Genomic DNA, 21808 nt, shown 5'->3' with positions numbered 1-21808 from the left:
GACTCAGAAGAGGGAATTCCAGTGACCTTTAGCTAAAGTAATACTAAAATAATTTAAAGAGAAGTGAGAGTAAATGGGAACCATGTGGGGGGAAAGAATGAAAAGGAAGAAGGGTTCCTCCCTCTGTTGCTAATGGGGATGTTCTCAAGGCCCAAGCATGATGAAACACACAGGTTGGTAATTTTCCAAGGAGACCAGGGAAAGTTGGCTCTTCCCCTTTTCATGTAAGGCACTGAGAAAACAGCCTGGGGACTGCTGGCCTGTTCACCAATTCTTGCTTTTATTATGTGTCAATGTCCATTTTTAATGTCAAACAAACAAATGAGGCAAAACAAAAGCTACTTTAAGGTTTGAATAGTCTTCATCTGTAATTCAGGGCATGCTGGGCTCTGCAGAGGGCTTTGGCCTGACTTACACAGCTCCTCTGCTATTTAAAACTTTGTTCTATGCCTAAAGCTAAGCTTATCACAGCAATGAAAGTAACACTACAGAGTGTGACTTCAACTGGTTAAGGTACCATGAGAATTTCTTTCCTCATAACCTAAATTCTCCTAAAATTCCAATCCCTACTAAAATAACAGTAGATGAAAATACAGGCTCAGCTGATGGCACACCTGCATCCAACCTGTTACCTTGGCATTTGTCCCACATTGTCCTGCTTAATGTACCTTCCTGCAGTGCACTCCTTGCCCTCTGAGGTGCAGCTTGCAAGGCTTCTCTTCCAGCATTCCAGAAATGGTCACAATAGCTTCATAGTCACTGTTGCTCCTAACACGCACAGCAAAAAAGTTCAGTTAGAGCCATGTGCAGTCCTGTGTTTAGGGATGAGATGAAAAGAGGAGAATGATGTCCTAAGAATGCTCTAAGTCACAAGCACAGGTCACTAATGTTAGTGCCAAGTCCACAGGGTTGTGTTCCAGGGGTATAAATTGCATACTGTTTGAAAAGAATGTTCAGGTCTGTGCCTGAAGATACTGGATTCATGTTAGAAAGAATGAAAATATCATCCTACTGGTGAAACTCTTGTTTTAGGTGAATAAATGAAATGAAGCTCTGCTGGGAGCAAACACCTGCACTGCCTTGATGTGAAAACTCCTCCCTGCAACAAAGTTGTAAGGGAAAAATTTCTGTCACTCCCCTGAGACAAGGGGCAGGCAGTAGAGTCCAAATTGTAAATTAACATCGAAAAGGTTACAGCAACTCTAATTTTGCACCAAGTTGAAGAGACTAATTTGCCCAAGGCTAATGCCACTCAGTGCTCATGAGACTTCCTGTGAAGGGCTTCTCTGTGCCCAAGTGCCAGCTGTTGTAAGGGCCTGAGGCAAAAGCCTGTTCTGCCAGATAGTCTCTGTTTTTTCCTTAATTCCCCTGCAGAAAGACTGCTAACTGGGGGAGGTGAATTATTAAAGAAGAACCTTGCATATAATTATCTCCTAATGCCATATTAATCCCACACACTCTGCTATGTTGGGAATTCTTCCTGGTGGAGCCCCACCGATGAGCTGGCTGCAATACAACTACATCTTTGCTTTCTGGTATTTCCAGGCATTTTCAGCCATGCATTAGTGTATTTGTCAGACAAAAAGAAGTGCTTCAGGCATACTCAGCAGAATTCCAGAAAAATTAAGGCAGGCAGGAGCCTGGAAGGGGATTCTGGTCGACCATGTTACTCTAAGCAGAGACAGTTTAGTGTAGCTGGTCAAGGTTCCATCCCACTGTGATATCAGTAGCTCTGGTGCTGGAAATCACTGAATTGTGTTCCAAGGAGATGGAAGTTACAACAGTAACTCACCTACAGTTTGCTTGAAATTTCCCTGGCAGCAGTTTTTTAGAGCTCACTGAAATCACTGGGATAGGCTTATTTAAACTTCCTTCCACCATGTGATAACCTCCAAAAATAATTTGTAATGGAAAAAGTTTTTTTGTTTTTGTTTTTTTTTTTGTTTTTTTTTTTTTTTGTTTGTTTGGGTTTTGGTTTTTTTTTAACAGGAGGTACATCTCCCTAATCAGAGCAAAGAAATTAAAGTCTTGGGGTCATCATAGAATCATGCAATGTTTTGGGTTGGAAGAGACAGCAAAGCTCAACTTGTTCCAAGCCCCTGCCTTGGGCAGGGAAGCCTTCCACTAGAACAGGTTGCTCAAAGCCTCATCCAGCCTGGCCTTAAACAATTCCAGAGCTGGGGTAGGTACAACTTCTCTGGGCAACCTGTGCCAGGGCCTCACAATTCAGAAGTTCTTTCTAATCTAACCCTGCCCTCTAGCAGTGTGAAGCCATTCCCTCTTGTCCTATCACTCCCAACCTTTGTCCTAAGTCCCTCTCCATCTATCCTGGAGCCCCTTGAGGCACTGGAAGGGGCTCTGAGGCTCCCCACAGAACCTTCTCGAGGCTGAATAACCACAGCTCTCTGTCAGCAGCACAATTTCAGTCCTGTTAACTTACCTTGCAGTAAAGCTGATCTGCAGAATCTCTCTGGTAGGTGCCTCCCCTTCACGTGCCTCCAAAATGCCTTTAGTTGGGAAGATGGAAAATACTTCCATGGACTTGGGCCTTTTCTGTTCTGCAGTGGAAGGGGCAAATCTCAAACAAAGCCCTTTGTGTGTGTACAGCAAGTAGCACTCATGGCAGTGCACCTCGTTGCTGAGCAACTCATAAATCATGTCTCACACTGTCAGAGGGTTTCTGTGCATGTGCCCAGATTCTGTTTTCATCCTCCAATCACAGGCAGTGTTCAATGGTCTCCACATGGAAATAATAAGGCCCTGATCCTCCATCCTCTGGAGCCCATCTGTTATTAACAGCATTAGGCTCATGCTCAAACTGAATCCATGAGGAGCCACTGCTTCTTGTTGCCCCTCAGGATTTATAAATGAGCAGAGCACGTCTGTCCCCCAAATTGTGAGGGCTGAGACTCAGTCTTTTGGTTAGATGTGGAGTAACTGCTGAAATCAGTAGTGGTACAATAATGTCAAAACAGGGAGAGGAAGAGCCCACATGCATGAAAACAAAAGCAGACCATAGATGTTTACACCCAAGATCATCACATATAGCCCTATATTGAGTGCATGCAGTTTTAAAAATACTGAATAATAAAACTCTATAACAAAGACGTCAATTGCAAAATCAGAATACCCAGCAAAGCAGTCCAGTAGCTTCTGCAGCTGCTCTGGTTATACAGGAAGACATGTTCTGTCTTGGTCTGTGCAACAAAGCAGGTCTGGAAATCAACCATGTCACAGGAGAGCTCCAGGACTGGAACAGTGAGGTAGGCAGTCACTGGGACCAGCTGCAAAACAGGGGAAATGGAAAAGAGACTAAAACCCACCTCATTTTTATAGAGCTTTAGTAATTCCTGCTCCAGCTGGATCATTCTTAACCCCCACCACTGAATCAAGAATCACTTGTGTTCCTTCACAGGAGTCAATTCCCATTCTGCAGCCATGAGTGAGTTAAGTGTTTTACTTGTGTTTTACTTTTTTAGGACAGGTTTTCAAAACAGACACTGTGGTCTTAATGAAGTAACATGGAGTGAACATTCTCATTTGTTTTTAGGGTTTTCTGTGGAGCTGCAGACATTACAGCATCTCCTGGTCCCTCAGGACTGTATATGGCCCACTGTGAGTCATTCTGTTTGTGCACATTGCCCAAGATTATGATTCAGTTGACTGAAACTTCGATATGGTTCTCAGTGGTACACAGATCATGCCTCAGAAATACCTGGTATGAAAAGAAAACAGAAGTGCCTGTAGTGTACTGGGTTGCTGAAGGTTGGGAAGGAGATTACAGATTTCTGACTGGAAGGGATCAGTGTTTAAATGCACATGGGCTTTGTCCACACTGCAGGAGTTCAAGGGACTCAGAGCCTTTCCAGAAGCCCTTGGGTACTGCAGGAGGCTGTGCCTGGTGACTCGGGCATGGCTTGCTCCCTGAGACAGCCCTGACCCCTGTCTCAGTTATCCTGTGACTGGGTGTGTGGCCCTTTGAGTGTCACCTGGGCTGCCATGCAGAGAGCTGGGGTACAAGCACCAGGGTGTGACCCCAATCTGCACAGCCCACCTGGGAGTCACCTGCAGTCTCAACAGAGAGCAACCCCAAAGCCATTTTCTTTACCTGGATGACCCCATTTACTCCAGAGGTTCCTATAATTCAAGGCTGAGTAAATCCTAGTCCGAGTCAGAGATGCTGCTGAAACAGCCCTTTCCCAGGGCCCAGAGATCCTGTCCTGACCTTACCTGAGTCGTGTAGTTACTGTGCTCAATGACCAGATTTTGATTAAACTTCAGCTTTCTCTCTCCCCTCTCCAGCTGGAGCACTTGGCATCCAGGAAGCAGCTGGGCCTCTGGCAAATGTTGATACCTAAGTAACTCCAGAGTTGTGTGGAATGACACTTTCACCTGTGGGAAGAGAAATTCCCATGACCATCATGTAAGACAACACTGTGTACAGGAAATCCAAAGTACACATTGCACAAAGGCCCAGACACATATTTTCCCACTGGAACCCAAAGGTGTCATGCCAGCAGCCAAATTCCCACTGGAACAAAGCAATACAATTAAAGAAAAAAAAACAAAACCAAACAGCTATTTCCTATGAATCTAGTACAGGGAGATGGATTGTAAAAGTGAACATCTGACCTATGAACCACAGGGGAGAAACAGTCTCTAGCAAGCTAAAGGTTTTGAGTTCCTGAGGGTACAAATACCATGTTCCCACAGCTGTCTCAGACATGTAAATCCTCTTTCTTCTGACACATGCAGAATTGAGATGTGTGTGTCTCCATGTCAAAATGAACACAGCCCAATGAGAAGCACACTTCAAAAATGCAACAGTTACTCATTCTTTGCAGGTTACCTAATTCTCTATGCTGGGACTTTGTTCTCTTTCATGCAATTTGTACACCTAAACTAACCATATTTTCCTCTCCTTGCACTGCCTGCATCTAATTTAAGGAAATAAGGGAAGACTGCAGTCATTGGAAATATTTTAATTTGCTCAGCATATCTATGGCTGTTGGTTTAAGTGAGCTCCAAACCCATAGGGTTTTCTGCAGGAGTCTGCAACAGGTCAGAGTTGATGGGAAAAGCACATCAGGAACAGAAAAAGAGTACTCGCAGAAAAAATTATCTGCACCTGCAATATAGCAGGCAAAATGACAGTAATTAGCATTTGCTAATACACCACCATTTCCCCTGAAACTGGGAGATTTCTATGCTGGTTGTGTTTTTCTGTTTTGTGTTGTTCTGTTTTGGTTCATCTGGGCCACACTAGCACACCAATTACTGAACTCTCTATTCAGTACAGGATTATTATTTTTGAGCCTACCAGCATGTTTTGCTGTGGATAAAGTACATGTTGCAGTTGCTGTTCCCTTCCCTCCTTCTTGCTGTGGGATGTTTTGGTGCTCTTGGGATCTGCACTGGAGAAGCTGAAGGGCATAGAGGGTGTAGACAGGAAGAGTCTGAAGTACAGAGGAACCTTGGTACAATTCATGAGTTTCAAACTCTGAGTAATTACAGCATCTGTCAAAACCTGGGAGAGAAATGATTCAGAACTGATCAGTTTTAACTCCCTGGAGAGGTCTGTGTTGCTCTGTCTGGTCATGGAGCACCAGCAGGGATCTAAAGGATTTTACCCCAAAGCAACCCAGTATTTTCTACCCGTTATTCAATACTTCTTGAGTGAAAAAACAGAATAAAAGTAAAGTAATTAAGTAAAGTAATAAAGTTTAAGTTTTCAAATGTCAAGGGTCACAGCAACTGAAATGACTCATTTTACTTTTGGACCCTTATGTTCTAAAAATCAGAACTTATTTTTCTACTTAAAAACTCCCCTACAATGAAAGAAAAAAATGAATAAAACAGGCATTGTCTGAGCTCAGCTCTTCTTATTCCTGGCTAATAAGTACTTGTAGTGCTTTTTTTGTTCCCTATCTTGTTATTTGCCATATAGAAAATGAGGCTACTGGTGATTAAAGATGCATTTTCAAAGCCATGTGCATACAGCTCTGAATTCTCCCAGCAGCACAGCAATACAAAGCAGCCAAATACATCAGTGTGGGAAATACTTACTCCATAAAAAGGCCTAGCAGGTAGGAGATCACTCGCCACTGCATAAAACACCATTCCTCTGTCATGTTCCATCTCCACTTCTAACCTGAGTGTAAAGAATCAAGGCTGTCACAGCCCTGTCCCAGGCTGACCCATTCCAAGAGGGTGCCAGCAGGATGCCACTTACAGAGGATGTCTCAGGACAGCCTCCACGAGCACTTGGAGCGGTGGAGCTTCATAACCCTGACTACGCCGCACCTTGTTAGGCACCGTCCTTGCAAGCTGGCAACAACATGGAAACAGAAATCATGTGGGAAATGGTAGCATTAAACCTGAAATGCTGCTTTGAGCCTGAGAAGCTGTCAGCCAAAACAGGATTTTGCTTGGCAGTGCAGCGCATGTTTGAAAGACACGATGGAACAGCAGAGGCCGAGCAGTAGCTGAACTCTGAATGGCTGTGGGTGATACAGATGCAGGGCAGGTTTAGATCAGATGTCGGGGGAAAAAAATCTTCACTCTGAGGGCAGTGAGGCCCTGCCACAGGCTGCCCAGAGAAACTGTGGATTCCCCATCTCTGGAAGCATTCAAGGCCAGGTTGGATGGAGTGTAGATCAGCTGTCTCTGGTTAAAGATGTCACTGATCATGGCAGGGGGCTGGAGACATTTGGTCCTTTCCAACCCACACCATTCCAGGACTCTATTATTCTACATGTCTACTATTCTACATATTCTTTCAGGAATAAGGATTATTAGGTTTGTTTTTAATTGAACATTCTATTATCATTCCTTCAGGTTACTTTGTACCTTTGCAACAATTCATGTCAGAGAATCGCTGAGCCATTCATAAAACACTGTTCAAGCCTCACATCAGCAGTTCCCAGAGGAGAGATATGCTGTCCAAATTTGCACAGGAAGGTGAATGCAGAGCCAGGAACAGGACTCAGCAGTCCTGAGTCTCACTTCCATTGTTAACTACTGTTATCAATAAAACCTGATGTTGTGATAGCATTTCAAACCCTGGGCTTTTATCTGGGGTCTGCTGCCCTAGACAATGCAAGAAGATGGTGACATTGCCACCCCAGAATGTTTCCAAGCTCAAAGAGAAATACAACAGATGAACAATCCTTGTTAAGGAAGGATGTACAGGACAGCAGGAACAGGACTGTTTACACAGACTGGCCAGGTAACAGCAGCCTGTACATAAATTACAGGAAGGGAAACGCTATTCCCCAGTTACCTTTGGCCTTGCTGTGACAGTCGATTTACCTTGTCGTCCAGGCTCATGAAACCCAGCACCACCCCTTCACAGCGCAGCTCAGCCTCGGTGTCCGGCAGGACGAATGGGGTGAAGGAGATGTAAATGTCGCTGCTGCCACCTCCTGGAACCACCTGCGGCCGGGAAAGAGTGCTTAGTGCAGGGACCTGCCAGGGATTGCACAAGAACCCTCGGGACTCAGCTGCCAAAACTGAGTTGCACAAGCAGCATTAAATCCCCCAAGCACCGGCTCAGGCTTGCACGAAAATGCCAACATGTGACAGCAAAACTGACAATTACTCCACTGCAAATATCACTGTGGCCACTTTTTAGCATCTACAGAGTTCAACTCTCTTAAGTACACAAACATACACACACATCTGTTTGTTTTTAAAAATACCCAGTTCTGCCCACTCTTACTCCTCGGCTACCTCAGGTGATTATTCCACAATATATATGGAACATATATATGAAACATTTTTTGAAGAGTCACAAGTGTGAACTACGAGTATTTTACAGTTCAGTTTAGTCTTGGCTATTTTTTAATTTTACATGGCAGCAGGGAATGTAATCACACACACTAGCCAGCTGCAGTGGATTTTCTGGGATTTACAAGTTGAATAGATTCTGCTTTCTTTAGGTGAATTATACAGGTTATGGTTAAATCCTGATATTGCTGCTGGCTACACTCCACAAAAGCTGCCTCCACAGTGAGGCACTTGTTTGTCTGATCTTCCTCAGCCTCAGCCCTCTCAGGGTTGACTGCAGTTTCATTTCTGTCATAATTTTTTTAATGTAATCTTTAGCTCATTTTAATTTGTAACTGAAACCCTTTGGCAAAAAAAAAATATTTAAAAATAAAATTGGCACACTGATGTTTTGGGCAATCCTGTCACTCATAGCTAAAATCTTTCCAGTGGTGTCTTTACTTTATGATATTCCTAAGGGATGTGACACTGTGGCCTGTGTGAAGCACTGTGGGTTACAATGGTTTAACTCCCAGAGTTGTCTACAGAGTATCCCTTCCCCAGCAGCCTGATTTCCAGCTCTGCATGTTTCCAAAGCTTCAGGCTGGATGGCTCCCACATTTCACCATGCCAACCCAAGTCACTGCTCATATGTAGACAGGACATTTTCCATTGACCTTGCAAACTCTTCTCATGATCATCTCCAAAGCCTGCCTGCCTGATGTTTCACTGTTTAACAGAGTCTACCTCAAGCCAAACTCAAAGCTACCTCCTTCTCCGCCTCCTCTGTCCTGCAGAAAATGTGCTAAATCTAAACCCAAAGAAAATGCAAGAGCTTACTATCTGCCTTGGAGCAATGGAGTAGGGGCTGTCTGCAGGCACCCCCACATGAGGTCGGATAAGTACAGAGACAATTTTCTCTCCTGTAGACTCCTCGCTGCTGATTTCCTTCTCTTTGGTGTCACAACTTGGAGGCTGCAGAGACACAGGGGTGGGGAATGGTTAAAACTGTTACACTGCAAGGGAGGAATGTGAGTGATGTGCACAGGGAACTGCTGCACTGGTCAGGAAGCATGACCAGCTCCAGTTTCTTTCTGGCACAAGGGCTGGACACGTGGATATGTCCTGTACATTGATTTTCTCATCCACTGAGTAGCTCTCCTGAAACTGCTCCCGAATTCCTTGAAAAATGTGCATGCTTGAGTCCTGTTCTACCTAGAGAAGCACCCAACCATGACACCTCTGGTCCATAATACAAACCAGTTCTCTGGGGTAGTACTGTTCCCTTTGTGCAGAAGACAGGTTAGACCTGCGCTCAAAACAACTGTGCATGCTGAGCTGAAGCAGAGAAAATGTGATTTTAGTATCTTTTCTGTGAAGCTTTGGCCAGAGAAATATACAATGTCCTGGGGGATACCTTCTCTCTGTCACTCCCAGCCCCTCAAGACCGTAAATTGCCACATTATAATCAAACTTCATGTGTAATAGACGTTTGTTCTAACAGAACCAACCTAATTTTAGCACTGGGATAAATACCTCCATACCATTAGCTGCAATTTGAAATTTGCAGGGTAGGTTCTGCTTCCTGACTTACAGCACATGTTGACATCAGAAAGCACCCAAGAGAAAAGCAGGAGCAAATTAAGGAGTTTTAGATATTTTAATTCTTTCATGTAGTAGCGACCATAGTTTGTCAGTGACAGTATTTTAAATAGTATTTCTTTTTAAGCACTTTTAAGGAGACCTAATTGCTTATAGCTCACTCTGGAAACAGATTGATGATCCCCATAGCCACTTACCCACGTATTGCATGTTTGTCTGGGAGAGGAGCTGACACTTCTTTTAACAATCCAGCTCTTAGTTACATCTCCTGTTATTGTTTTCAACCTTTCATGCCAAAAAACTCATCATGTATCTCAGCAGCGGTATAAGAAACAGCCTAGGAGCTGACCTCATCTGTGGTTTCCAAAGCTGGATAAATGCTTCCACAGGGAATGGCAGTTGGATCCAGCTTTAACACGACCTCTGACTCTGAGGTGCTACCACTTGATGCAGCCCCGTTTCCAGCCATGGCTGCAGGAGGAAAAGGGTATCCAAAGAGCACCAACAGGTCCACCAGCTTTTCATCATCTGGCTCTTGGTTGTAAATTTCCAAGTCCAGGCGGATGTCTGAATGGGAAAGCAAAAAAGGGCAATTACTTCTAGTCAGAGGACTCATGGCTTACTTGGTATCAGAATATCAAGTAACAAAATTGTGTCTGGCGATGGGATTTGCATTAAAGCGTATCTCTTAGGTTTCCCATGTTTGCTGTAAACTAAAATGATTTAAGAGCTTGTTATAGTTTAGCCACTTTCTATGTCCTAAACTATAATAAAAAGAAATTATGGGTATTTTGTTTAAACAAATGGATTTAGTAGAATTAAAAAAAAAAATAAAAGGTGACTGACTTTGCTCTGAAAGGCTTACAATTTCACTGAAGTGCTAAAAAGACTGAACAGAAGAGCCAAATGACACCAGTAAAAAGCAGCTAGCTCATCTGATTGACCAGGCTTACTGTTGTGAGAAATTCATAAAAACAGGATGGAAAATCTTGGAACTCCCACCATTTCTATGAGGGAAAACCCAGCCACACCAAAATGGGATGTGCAATTGCACAGTAACAACACACTGAGTCACTCTTTTATATTATTTATATTATATATGCTATTTATATTAATGTTATCTATATATTATTTTATATTTATATTATTTATATTTTTTTACTAAAAATATCTTCATTAGGAAATAAGTATGCCTGTTAATTAACATGTAAATGGGTCCTACTTTTATTTCTATAAGGAACACAATGAAAGCATCAATGTTTGCTGTAGAAAAGCCATCCTTACCAAAAGGAGTGGGATTGTTGAGCTGGACCCTCCGAAGCACAGGGGACCCTCCTGAGACTTGAGTGCCAAACCTGGACAGGGAACCTTGCTGTCAGTGCATGCAGAGAACAGAAGTGTCTGAAATCACTGAAGAGCTGTTTATAAAAGGAAACCAATCTGGCTGCACTGGAGTGGCTCTCAGGTAAGGCATGGCCTACATTGTGAAGTACATGATTGTTTTATCTGTCTCTTTTCTTTTTTCCCCAGTTTCTTCAGTTGTCTCAGACATTTCAGTAACTACGTACAGTGCTGAGATTCCCCAAAAACCAGCCCTTATCCATCATCCTGAGGTGCAGATACCATTTGCTGTATGAGAGGGTTTAAACCTTCCCCTGCCACTACTGACCTCAGGGCTGCATTTCTCCTTGTCCAGGTAATGGACCAGGAAGAAATGAGCTGTGGATGATGAGAACTGCTACCATGTGCCAGTTGCCATCTCCACAGAGTCAGATGAGGCTGCACTGGGTGAAATTCTACAACTGTAAGCCCAGAACAGAGACTGCTGTCAAACTTCAACAGTCTTGTATGCCAGTTATTTCTTAACTGTGTTGGCAGACAAAAATGTGTTGATGTTGTAGAAGCAGATAGTGTACTTTGTAGGTCACTTTGCTGACCTTCTCATTATCTCACAAGATGGAACAGGTGTGTATGTTAGCTGCAGTCCATTGGTGCTTCATTCTCTGCTTTGTCTCACAGCATTTTGCACTATACCTGATAATGGGTGGCTCTGGTTGTGGTCCTGTCATCTGCAGGAAGATTGGACAGCCTTTCACAGACATTTGCATAGGAATTAATTTAGGTTGTAAGTCTCCCACCTATTAAAATGAATTTTTGCTATTAGAATCAAGATAACACCTTAGTTCTCTGTGTTATAATGTGTTTTAAAAAGGAATGGATGTGGCACTTGGTGCCATGGTTTAGTTGAGGTGTTAGGGCATGGGTTGGACTTGATATTAAAGGCCTCTTCCCACCTAGTGTGATTCTGTGTGGAACTGTTTGGATTTTCAAATATTTTTTACTAGTTTCCTTTGACAGCCCCCAATTCATATGCTAACAACAACTCTTCTCAGCAGGAGAATGCAATACCTCATGCATTTATCAGCTTCCCTGCTGCTTTTCTACACAACACAATCTAGGTATTAGTAGAGCAGAGCAGTGCACTGGCCAGCTCCCAAACAGATGTTATAAATCAAAACTACTCCAGGCATTTTCAAGGCACATGAAAACCTCCCAAGGAATAAACATGTCCCCCTAAAACCAAACAATTGTTCCTTACATGTTGTTGGAGGTAGCAGTAGAGCAAGATCCTCCCTGAATTTTTAAAAATTAGAAAGAAAAGTATTTCTAACAGAAGGGTATTTGGGAAATATAATTGGTGTAAAAACTGCCATGGTAAAACTGAAATTCCACCTACCTTACAGACAAGGTTATCCTGGTACTCTCCCCACATGTTGTTGTAAGCTGCTATTTCTATGGTGACCTGCTGGAATGCTTCCAGAGTTCCTGTGGAAGGTTGGATATGAAAAGCTGCTCCCTTCCCCTGAGACAGCAACGCTGCTGTAAACTCTGAAGGAGCACAGCAAAGAAGCATTTCATGAATTCTGAAGAAATGGAATAAAGTCAGTCTTTCAAAGAATACATAGGACCATGGTTTTGATCAGTTGCCTTTGATCAGCTTAACCTCACTGACTTAGAAACCCTGGGATCATTTACACAGCTCACATTTATACCACTTTACCCAAGTTCCCTTCTGCAGTACATCTTACTCTGGTTTTTAGAGTTAGTGTCTGCCCACAACATTTTACAGCAGGACGATCCTACCAACAACCTGATCCAGGACTCTTTGGGATATGCAAGTCAATAACAGGTTACATGAAAAAAACACTTTCAATTTGAGAAAAACAGGCTGGGATTTGTGTTGACTGTTTCTTGTTCCATTAGCAGCTGCCTGTTTACCTCTGTGTGCTCTTCCATGCAAAGAATTAATTACAAAGAGCAAAGCCTTTCCACATTCTGAGTCACCTAGGCCTGCATGGAATCTGTCAGAACAGCATTCTTCTAATCTTAAACACGAATTCAACAGCTGAAAAGCTCTATCTGTGGAACAGACACCAAACTCTATGGCAAGGTACCAATATGTGCAAGTTTTATTTTGGATACAGAAGACACATCCACACTTCACAGCTTTTTTCTCCCATTTCCTCCCTCCCTCAGTCTCCCGTGGCTCTAAATATTATATTTTTTCAGTACAACACATCAGAAATGACAGATGGGCTGTGCTGTAGCTTTCCACAGTGGGGAGGGTATGGTAAAGGCTTTGAGGGAGAAAAGCCTACTGTACTGATACTGGGAAATTGTGTAGGAGAGAAAGAGCCAAACGTTCTGCACGTCATCCATCCTGTGTGCTAGAGTGTTCTGGGAGTGAACTGTCACCACAATCACCAACTTTGTTTCATACTGTTGTTTGCAAGAAAAAGATGAAGAAGAGAGAAAAAAAGGGAGGAGAAAAGAGAAAAAAAGCAGAAGAGCAAGAGAGAGATTGACCTAACGCTTATACAAGATAAGCTTTCAAACTCAGGATTGAACTGAGGAACTAAGTAATTTAACAGTTTAGACTCCACCAGATACTCCAAATGTAAAAAGATGTGCCTGACTGGCACATCTGGTGCTGAATATTGCAGTCAGCTGGCTTTCACCTTCTCTCCACTGAAGAGATATTTTCATACCTGACTTTACTCTTCTGGCTGCATGTTCTGTGACAGGCCCCCTTCTTTTCACCAGGTGACTTGGAGAGCATTGAAAAAAAAGAAATCAAATGTGATTTTAGGTTTAAACCAGACCTAAAATAGTATTGAGGTCATTATGCAGAACAGCAAGACTCACGGGCAGGATCCTTGTTCTGGAGGCAGCAAACAGGCACTAAAATACTCAGCTTCCAGTGTGAATGGAGCACTGATTAAGGTAGAATTTGTAAGAATCAGCTGGCGCTTTACAACATCTTTGAATGCAACTTCAGACCCAAAGTCCAAAAGAAGCTCACATGGGCTTTGTGGCATTTGGCCTTCATCACTGCCAGAAAAAAAATAACAGTAGTATTTAGACATGGGTCTTATTTTCCTATGCCACACATGATTTCAGGAAATTTAAAAATGTGCAACATGCAATGTAGTTGTGACACACAGTGTAAAAGGACCAAGAAGTCCATTATTTTGTCATCAGCATTTTTTGCTTTTCATTTTTTCACTTCTACCCATATACAGATTGATCTGGGGACAAATTTTTATCCTGTATAACATGCCAGTCTACCAAATTAAAGACATATTTACTTACATGAAAAGATACAAAGGTGAGCATGTTCCAAAATATAGTCATCATTCTACATATCAGAAAAAAATAAAATAAAAATCAGTCAGATATTACCTGTCAACTCCACTGCCAGAAGGTACTGAGTAGGTGATATGCAGTCCCTTCACTTCTCCAGAAATGCTCAGAAAGAGGGGTTCAACCATGTCTTCTATGCTACAGCAAAGCGTGAGGTCTTTCAGCTCACCCTGAAAAGCAAAGAATCAAGTTCCCTTGGAAATGAAGCATATATCACAGAGGAAAGACAGACTCTTTAGGGTATTCATTTTTAAAAAGCGTGTAGAATTCCCTGGATTAAACCCAGAACAACAGAATTGTGAGAAGCTTTACTGAATTGTTTTCAGTGCATTTTCTGCAGCATCAGAGCTGCTTAGAAGGCAGTACTGGGGTAAAAATTTGTGGCCGTTTCTCAGTTTTGTACCTGCAGCTGTCTGTGAGTCTAAAACTGCTCCACTACTGATTTCTGACATAATTCCTATACTCCAAGTATTGAATCATAGAATCATTTAGGTTGGAAAAGACTTCTAAGATGATTGAGTCCAAACGTTAATCCAGCACTGCCAAGGCCACCACTAAACCATGTTCCCAAGTGCCACAGATACATAATTTTAAATACTAACTGTGATAGTACTGAACACCTACTTTTGAACAAATAAATGAAATCTAAGTCTACAGTGATTGTAAAGGGAACTAAGACACCATATCTATAGGAAGATCTTGTATTTAACTCCATTAGCTCAGCTGTTTGAATGCCCTTGTAAAATCTTTTTCTGAATTCCTGGAGTTTGTAAGCTCTGCTCCTGTATTTTGTTCCTATCAGTCCTTTTTAAGTTTTCAAATGTGAAAAAATTATAAGCCTAGAGGCATTCAGAAAACCAAATATACATTTCTGCTCTGTGTCATTCCAGATAATCCAAAGTGAGGATTTGTATGCTCCAAGAAGAATGATAAGCATTAAGAGCAATTTTACAGGACTTCAAGAAAGGAAGAAAACAGGAATAGCTAAGATATAAAGAGGCAGGGTAGACATTACACACCATGTGCACTTCTTTAATTCTTGCCTTCAACTATGATACCTCTAAGGCAAAGCTATTTCAGAGATATTGTATGGGAAAAAGAGCATGTGGTTTTATACATAGAATTCCTTCTTCGCCAGATGGAGGTGGGATGAAAAAGCCAGTGTTGCTGTTTTATAAAATTGCATTAGTTTGTAAACTTACCACAGTGTTAGCTGACAGCTCTATACAGAATTCCTTCTCTTCATTTGGGCCTAAGGTGCCACTGGCAGGGTACACCATGACAGAGCAGAAAGCTGCCTGGCTTCCAATGAGCTGCCAAACAAAGGACATTCAGCTCATGCTGATTCTCTCACACTGTCTCTTCTAAAAAAAAAATCAAGCTTTTCTCAGGCTTAGGACACTTTCAGGCAGCAACACCTACAGATTTTCAAGACTGGCTTTACAATTCCCCATGGGTGCTAAGATCCTCATGCCTACATTGACTCCAAGTAACTTTAGGTGCCCAGCTAAGGCTGCTGGGCTGGGAGCAGAGTCACTGTCATCACTCTCACAGCCCCAAGCCTTTCCAGGGTGAAGCCAATCTATCTCATATCAGAGCAGGATCCCAGATGTGCTCCACATCTCTGCACTACAGAGGTGGGGGACAGACAATCCTGGTGTTGGCACCTTCCCTAAGTAACCAACATGGAATGTACATCAACATCACATATCAGGAAATATGCTCTACATATTCCTCCTAGGCTCAGTGCTCCAAAGTGTTTTCCTGTAGGTCCTACACCATCCACATGCTCTGTTAGGATCCCTTGGGCACCTGAGGACATCTTGGATGGCACTGAGTGCTTTTATGTAGGTAACTGAGCTGAACTCTGGATGTCAGAGCAGATCTGAATGACCAAGGCACTGACAAATTTCCATTGACTGAAAAGAGTTCAGACCACAGCTTAAATACTGATACTAAATGTAGGGCTCCTACTCTGTAAACTGAATCCCAGTTAGAATGGGAAATTTAAGCAGAATTCAGACACAATTCAAAAGCACCGTAATTTCTTTGTTGTAGTAAATTAAGTGCAAACCCTAAACTTACCAGGGCACTTTGTTTAATACTCTGGTGGCTTTACGTCCTATGACCCCTCACATCTGCTCACCCATTTTCCCAAGGATCCACAGACACTAAGAACACATTAACATCAACTGGCAGTTAATCTTTTCATAAAGGTTGGTCTACAGCTGAATTTCTTCTCCCAAGCTAGTAAACAGCAATGAGTACTCAAAAGATAACTCTTCTTAAAAGATTTTCTGATGTATTATTTGTATTCCTACAGAAATTGCAATTTCCATCCCTGCTGTATGCTCCACCCATTAGAAGAGCATTTACCTTTCCCCATAAGTATTTTGCTGGCAGCAGTGTCTGGTTAAAAAGTTTACTGGTTGCTTTAACAGGAACTCCAGAATAAATTTCAGTGAATACTAGATGACTAGATATCAGGCACGCTTGGGGGGTCTGAACTTCAACAAAAACAGGAAGATGACTGGAAATAAACACACAGATGGTCTATTGTTATTGTTAATGAAACGTGCTAGACATAAAATAGCATGCTGGGAAGAATAATGTTTATGTTTATTTAGCAATATTAGAAATTTGATAGTTCACTGATAGGTTACACAACCCTTCATATTTTTGTTGTAGGAGAGAAAACTACCCGAAGTGAAAACCAGATGGGAATCTCAGGGAAAACAAAACAAATGCTGATTTTCCTCCTTACCTTCCTTCTCCATTTTCTACTTCCAGTTCCAGCACTGTCTGGAGACGCTGGCACTGCAATGATGTGAACTGAACTGAAACTGTGCATAGACCCAAAGGAGGTATTTCTCCAGCTGATGGCTGGATGGTGAAGGTGGATACCTGGGAAAGGAGAGAGGCAACAGAAATTTTTTTGACAAGGGTAAAATGTTGAAGCCACACAATCTCATTAGGGCTTCCAAGTGTCTCATTTTTGCTCAGATGTGTCCTTTCTTTCTGCCCCTTGAGTCCCACCTGGGCTGATGTCAGGAAGCACAGTGCCAGCCTTGTGAAAGCCAGGTTACACAAGGAGGCAGGGCTTTGCTTCTGAGAGAAGGGCAGTAAGAGCCAAGGGCACAGCAGGGTCAGCTGTGCATGGACTGATAGGGAACATGAAAGAGAAGCAATCAGCCTCAGCAGCAGCACCTGCTCCCAGGCAGCAGCAAGGTGCCACGAGTGGGAAAGGTTCTTGGACAGAAGGGTGAGGAAGGAGGATTGGGAGAGTGGAAACAAGAAGAGCATCAGCAAGGAGCGAGGGCTCAGATTCTCATCTAAGATGCTGATATGGGAGGAGTGTTCAGCAGTCTCAGCTCTACTAAAGCCTTAAACTCTTACTTATATCAGCAGCAGCTGAGATCACTGTCATTCAGGAAATACTCCATGTCTCTTTGGATCAGGCTGGCAGGGGATTTGTAATAAAGGGAAATAGAGAAAAATTTTAAAGAAGCAATCTCAAAAGCACTCATGCACTTAGGAAATTGTGCAGGACTAGTTTCGTAAGAAGTCACAAAAATTAGAACTTCTGGTAGCTGGAATGAATAATTCAACTCTTAAGCAGAAGAAATAAAATAGCTAAGGAGGGAGTACAGCCAGCTGTAGCAGTGACTTACCTCTTCATTCCTTTCAGCTAGAAAAACCTGGCTTTCTTGCATCCTCCACTGTGCTGGCACCTGACAGAGATTTTTAATCTCCAAGGTTCTTGACACAGTCTCACCCTGCTTAATCAAACCAAACTGAAGTGATGGAACATCAATACAAAGAAATGGACCCTAGGACAATGGGAAACAGACATCAGAATGGATAACTTTGCCAAAACCACCTCATTAAGAAACATATATTATCTAGGATTAACATTTGATTTCACAGAGGCTATCAGAAAGCCAATGCACTGTGTAATGCAGAAAGATTACGCGTGTCACAGGAATATCAATATTGACTCAATCGTCACTACAGCAAAAATAACTCCTGTTTGTAACTACTTAAGATTTCTCAAGCCATTGAGTAGCAAAAAAGCTTTATTTGGACAATGGCCAGGCCACACAGCTCATCCTCCCGCAAGACTGAACTGTTCTTTACCTTAAAAGCAGCCTCGACATGCAGCACAACTGGCTCTGGACACAGCTCAATGTGACACTGCAGGTTACGGCTGATGACCCCAGGTTTGGTTCCAGAAATTGCCAGTACAAATTCACAGCATTCATTCACATCTAGAAGAGAAAATGTTCTATCTCACATTTTTGTAAGAAACTGCCTGCTTCAAGCATGTTACTGAAGCTTCTGGAATCAAATTAGAGTCTCCTGCTGGCTCCAGTGAGCTGGGGATCAGGTAATTTTTCAGTTTGCATTATAGTGCTCTGTGACTGTCATAAATTGATATAATTAATTATTTTAATGTCTTTCATTAATTACTGCTTGCAAGTCACAGAAACTTTACCTATGACACCAGTACATGGTTCAACTTCCATGATCTCACAGGCCATGATTTTCTCCCATGTGTACTTGATCAATGTTTTGCTGTTGTTCCACAGCTGAAACAATTAAAATCAATGAGACAATTAACGCACTTAAAGATTTCACAATAACAAGTCAATTTGCTAAGAGCACTGATACATTGCAAACTAGGTTTTGTGAGTCATCATTAGTCTCCTTCACATGGGTGAAGGTGTTTCCTCAAACCTGAAGAAAATCCATTAACATTTCATTCCAAGAACATTATCATATTTGAGACTCTTAAACTTTCTCCCCATTTTTCAAAAATGTAACAGAATTTCTAAACATAAACTGAAAACCTTTTGAGTGCAGGTTTGTTTTTTTTTTTTGGCCAAAGGCTCTGTTTGTGAGGGAGATGCAAGCTCTTGAAACGTTTGACCTGCTCTTCAGATGTAGTCAAAATATCATTTCTTAGTTACAGCAAATAACTTTGTTCTCTGATACACAATTATCTCTAAGCACAGTTCAAATTCTTATCTTTTTAAGACTAAAAAACTAGTTGGAAACTGCAAAGGATGTTGTTATATCATCAGTTAATGACTTAATTAGCTCTATCACACAGCTATACTGGATTACTGAGAAGTATGAAATGGCTGCCTTAAATTGAAAAAATAAGTTATAGAAAGAGAAAGGATAAAACCAAATGCTGATTAGCAGGATCTCTAAAAAACAATGGGAAAACCATTAACTGGGAAATGTCTTCCTGCCTGGCTCTTGCTAACAGGCCTGTTTTCCCAAAGTGAGTCTAAGATCAAAAGGATCCTGATCTGTAGTGAAGGGGATGCTGTGTGAGGGGACAACTGCAGTAGCATTCTGTCCCAGAATGGGCAAAGAGAAATTACCAGAACCTGCAGGAAAGAATAACATCTAGTAAGCCGCAGCATATGTGATTTCTGTAGCTCTTCTGTGCTTCCTGTAGTTCTTTGCATGAACAGTGCCTCAGTTATGAGCTAATTGAATCATTCATTGACTATTCCTCCCAGCTGGAAAACTTTTACACTAAAGGAAAGGCAAAGTGATAAGCAACAGGTTAGTGACCCGCAAAAACATTGAGAAGGGTCAAAATCTGTGGTATCAAACTGGAGAGATGAAAAAGGAACAAAGGCTGCTGCCTGAAGCGTAGGGCTGAGCAGGCTGGGTAGGGCATTTCAGTGCAGACCCTCCTGGAGTCATGGCTTCCTTTAAAGACATTTCAGGAAAACTAAAATAACACTGACTGTCTGATACCTTCTAATAACACCTATGACATCTAGTGACATAAACCACATGACAACACTGAAGTCAAAAGCACACAAACCTTAAATGTTTTCTTGACATTTACACCAATGAAGTTTTCTCCAGGGACAATAATGGCATATGGTTCCAGAAGAAGATTAAATGGTTCTGTGGAGCCTCTAACTTCTATTTCCAATGCTATTACATCCTCTACTCTGCATTCTGGAATGTTTTGAAGCATCCCCTCTTCTACTAAACTTTGGAGGAAATATGGTAGAATCGTTAAATACATTAAACTGGTGTCAAACTGGATCCTGTCTTTTAATTGCCAGATCAAAACTGATAACCATCACAAGTTTCTCAAGTACAGATTACCCATGGGCAATTAGCTCAGCCAATTAAAAACTTCATTATACTTTAAGGTATTCTAGTTGTCCCAGTCTGTCCATGAACAAGTATATAAGTCACTTACTGCTGTGACAAAGAGTAATAACAGGAAACCCTGGAAAATAAGCAGACAAAATGACAGTATTATCTTTTTCCAAGAAAGGAAAAGCTAGGGCCAGGCATGTGTCTGGGCATGGGGGAGGATATCAGAGACGCTCTTTGTACCACAACTACTTGTGCAGATAATATTCTTTATACTTGTCAATCTACCACCACCAGAAAGAAAAAACCCAGTAACTTAATGTAATAGTACAGATAAATTGTGGCTACATATCTTAGTAGGAAATGTTTCTCAGCTTACCAAGGTGATTCTGGGATGTCCCTCAGTACCATCTGAATCATGCTGTGGTAACTCTTCAGCTGCACAGATGAAAAGGATTTTAGTGTAAAGTCATCACTGATGTTGAAGATCAAAAAAAGATGGAAAAATGGTTTACATGTTAAGGATAAATGATCATCGTCAGACTACTAAACTCTGATAAACAATATTCAGACTCTGGAGTTACTAAAAGAAAACATGTTTGACTGCAAAACATTAAGCCAGATTCTGACCTCACGGTGTATGGTTCCAAGAAAAATACTAATTTTTGACATGCCTGTTATTATTTCCCCTGTATATTGCATAGTACACACAAGCATCTGCAAAGGCTCCCCAAATTAAGCTCAGTACTGGTGTACTAATTGAGAAGTTTCTTCTAACTGCTCCAGAGTATTCAGCTTAATTGACCATCAATCTGATCTTGAGTAAGAAACATGACTTCTCCATCATGGGAAGATAATGCCTTCTGCATTCTAATGGAGGGAAGGGGGAAAGAAACACAGAAAGCAGCCTTAAATCTGAAGGGCTATGCAGAAGCTTGTTTGTAGACATAAACTAATTTCAATGCATATTTTAATTCAATACATGTTCTATGAAATAATTATTTTTAAAAAGGCAGGTAGTTTCTCTTCCATACCTATTTGAGATATTTCTTATGTCTGTCAATCAACACAGCATAGGACTTTCCCACTCTTGGGCTTTCTTTGGATCAGGTTTCTCTAAACACAGTGAGCTCATGCTCCTTATTTACAGAGACAGGGGAGCAGAAACTGAGAGAACAGTCCCTGAGACAACTGCATTCCAACATCCTTGCACCCCTCTTTACCCACAGCTGCACACAGCATTTTTCTGCCAAAGTCTCCTACTATCCCCTTAATTCACTGCTCAGCTGTGCATAGGACCCATTTCAGGCCAAAAAAACTACAGCTGGAAACAGTTTAAATAATCAGTGTTTGTTAACCAACTTATTTAGGCTGGAGTCGGTACAAGGCACATCCCCCAAGGAGAGGGGGAAGGGTCAGGAGCTGGTGGAGGAGCTGATAGAGGGGTGAGGGTGGTAACTTCACCAGCCAGCACAGCTGCAGAATGAGGATGTGCCCACAATTTCAGTGTAAAATTAACTGTGTCCAGTCAAAAATTACATGAGATCAGAAACTGTCTCACATTTTGCAGTCAAAACATGTTTTCTTTCAGTAACTTTCT

At 41.9% G+C, this 21808-nt stretch overlaps 1 protein-coding gene across 1 annotated transcript in view; it reads right to left on the bottom strand.

Annotated features, from left to right (window-relative positions):
* Positions 1-659: 659 nt before the first annotated feature.
* The window catches only part of DLEC1 (DLEC1 cilia and flagella associated protein), a 32373-nt gene continuing 11224 nt past the window's right edge, over positions 660-21808 (bottom strand). The window contains exons 16-39 of the mRNA XM_062505991.1: positions 20588-20646; positions 19922-20096; positions 18569-18662; positions 18211-18341; positions 17745-17903; positions 16838-16977; positions 16450-16603; positions 15276-15386; positions 14113-14243; positions 13576-13761; positions 13419-13477; positions 12107-12258; positions 11404-11507; positions 10654-10724; positions 9791-9936; positions 8608-8742; positions 7312-7434; positions 6233-6327; positions 6067-6151; positions 5321-5527; positions 4231-4392; positions 3131-3284; positions 2441-2558; positions 660-768 (exon numbers count right to left, since the gene is read on the bottom strand). Of these exons, the coding sequence (XP_062361975.1) occupies positions 660-768; positions 2441-2558; positions 3131-3284; positions 4231-4392; positions 5321-5527; positions 6067-6151; positions 6233-6327; positions 7312-7434; positions 8608-8742; positions 9791-9936; positions 10654-10724; positions 11404-11507; positions 12107-12258; positions 13419-13477; positions 13576-13761; positions 14113-14243; positions 15276-15386; positions 16450-16603; positions 16838-16977; positions 17745-17903; positions 18211-18341; positions 18569-18662; positions 19922-20096; positions 20588-20646 (3060 nt within the window). The remainder of the gene's footprint in view (positions 769-2440; positions 2559-3130; positions 3285-4230; positions 4393-5320; positions 5528-6066; positions 6152-6232; positions 6328-7311; positions 7435-8607; positions 8743-9790; positions 9937-10653; positions 10725-11403; positions 11508-12106; positions 12259-13418; positions 13478-13575; positions 13762-14112; positions 14244-15275; positions 15387-16449; positions 16604-16837; positions 16978-17744; positions 17904-18210; positions 18342-18568; positions 18663-19921; positions 20097-20587; positions 20647-21808) is intronic.

The sequence above is a fragment of the Cinclus cinclus genome, chromosome 1, assembly GCF_963662255.1.
Source record: "Cinclus cinclus chromosome 1, bCinCin1.1, whole genome shotgun sequence".
In the NCBI taxonomy this organism is placed as follows: Eukaryota; Metazoa; Chordata; class Aves; order Passeriformes; family Cinclidae; genus Cinclus; species Cinclus cinclus.
This window is presented reverse-complemented; position numbering and strand designations above follow the sequence as displayed.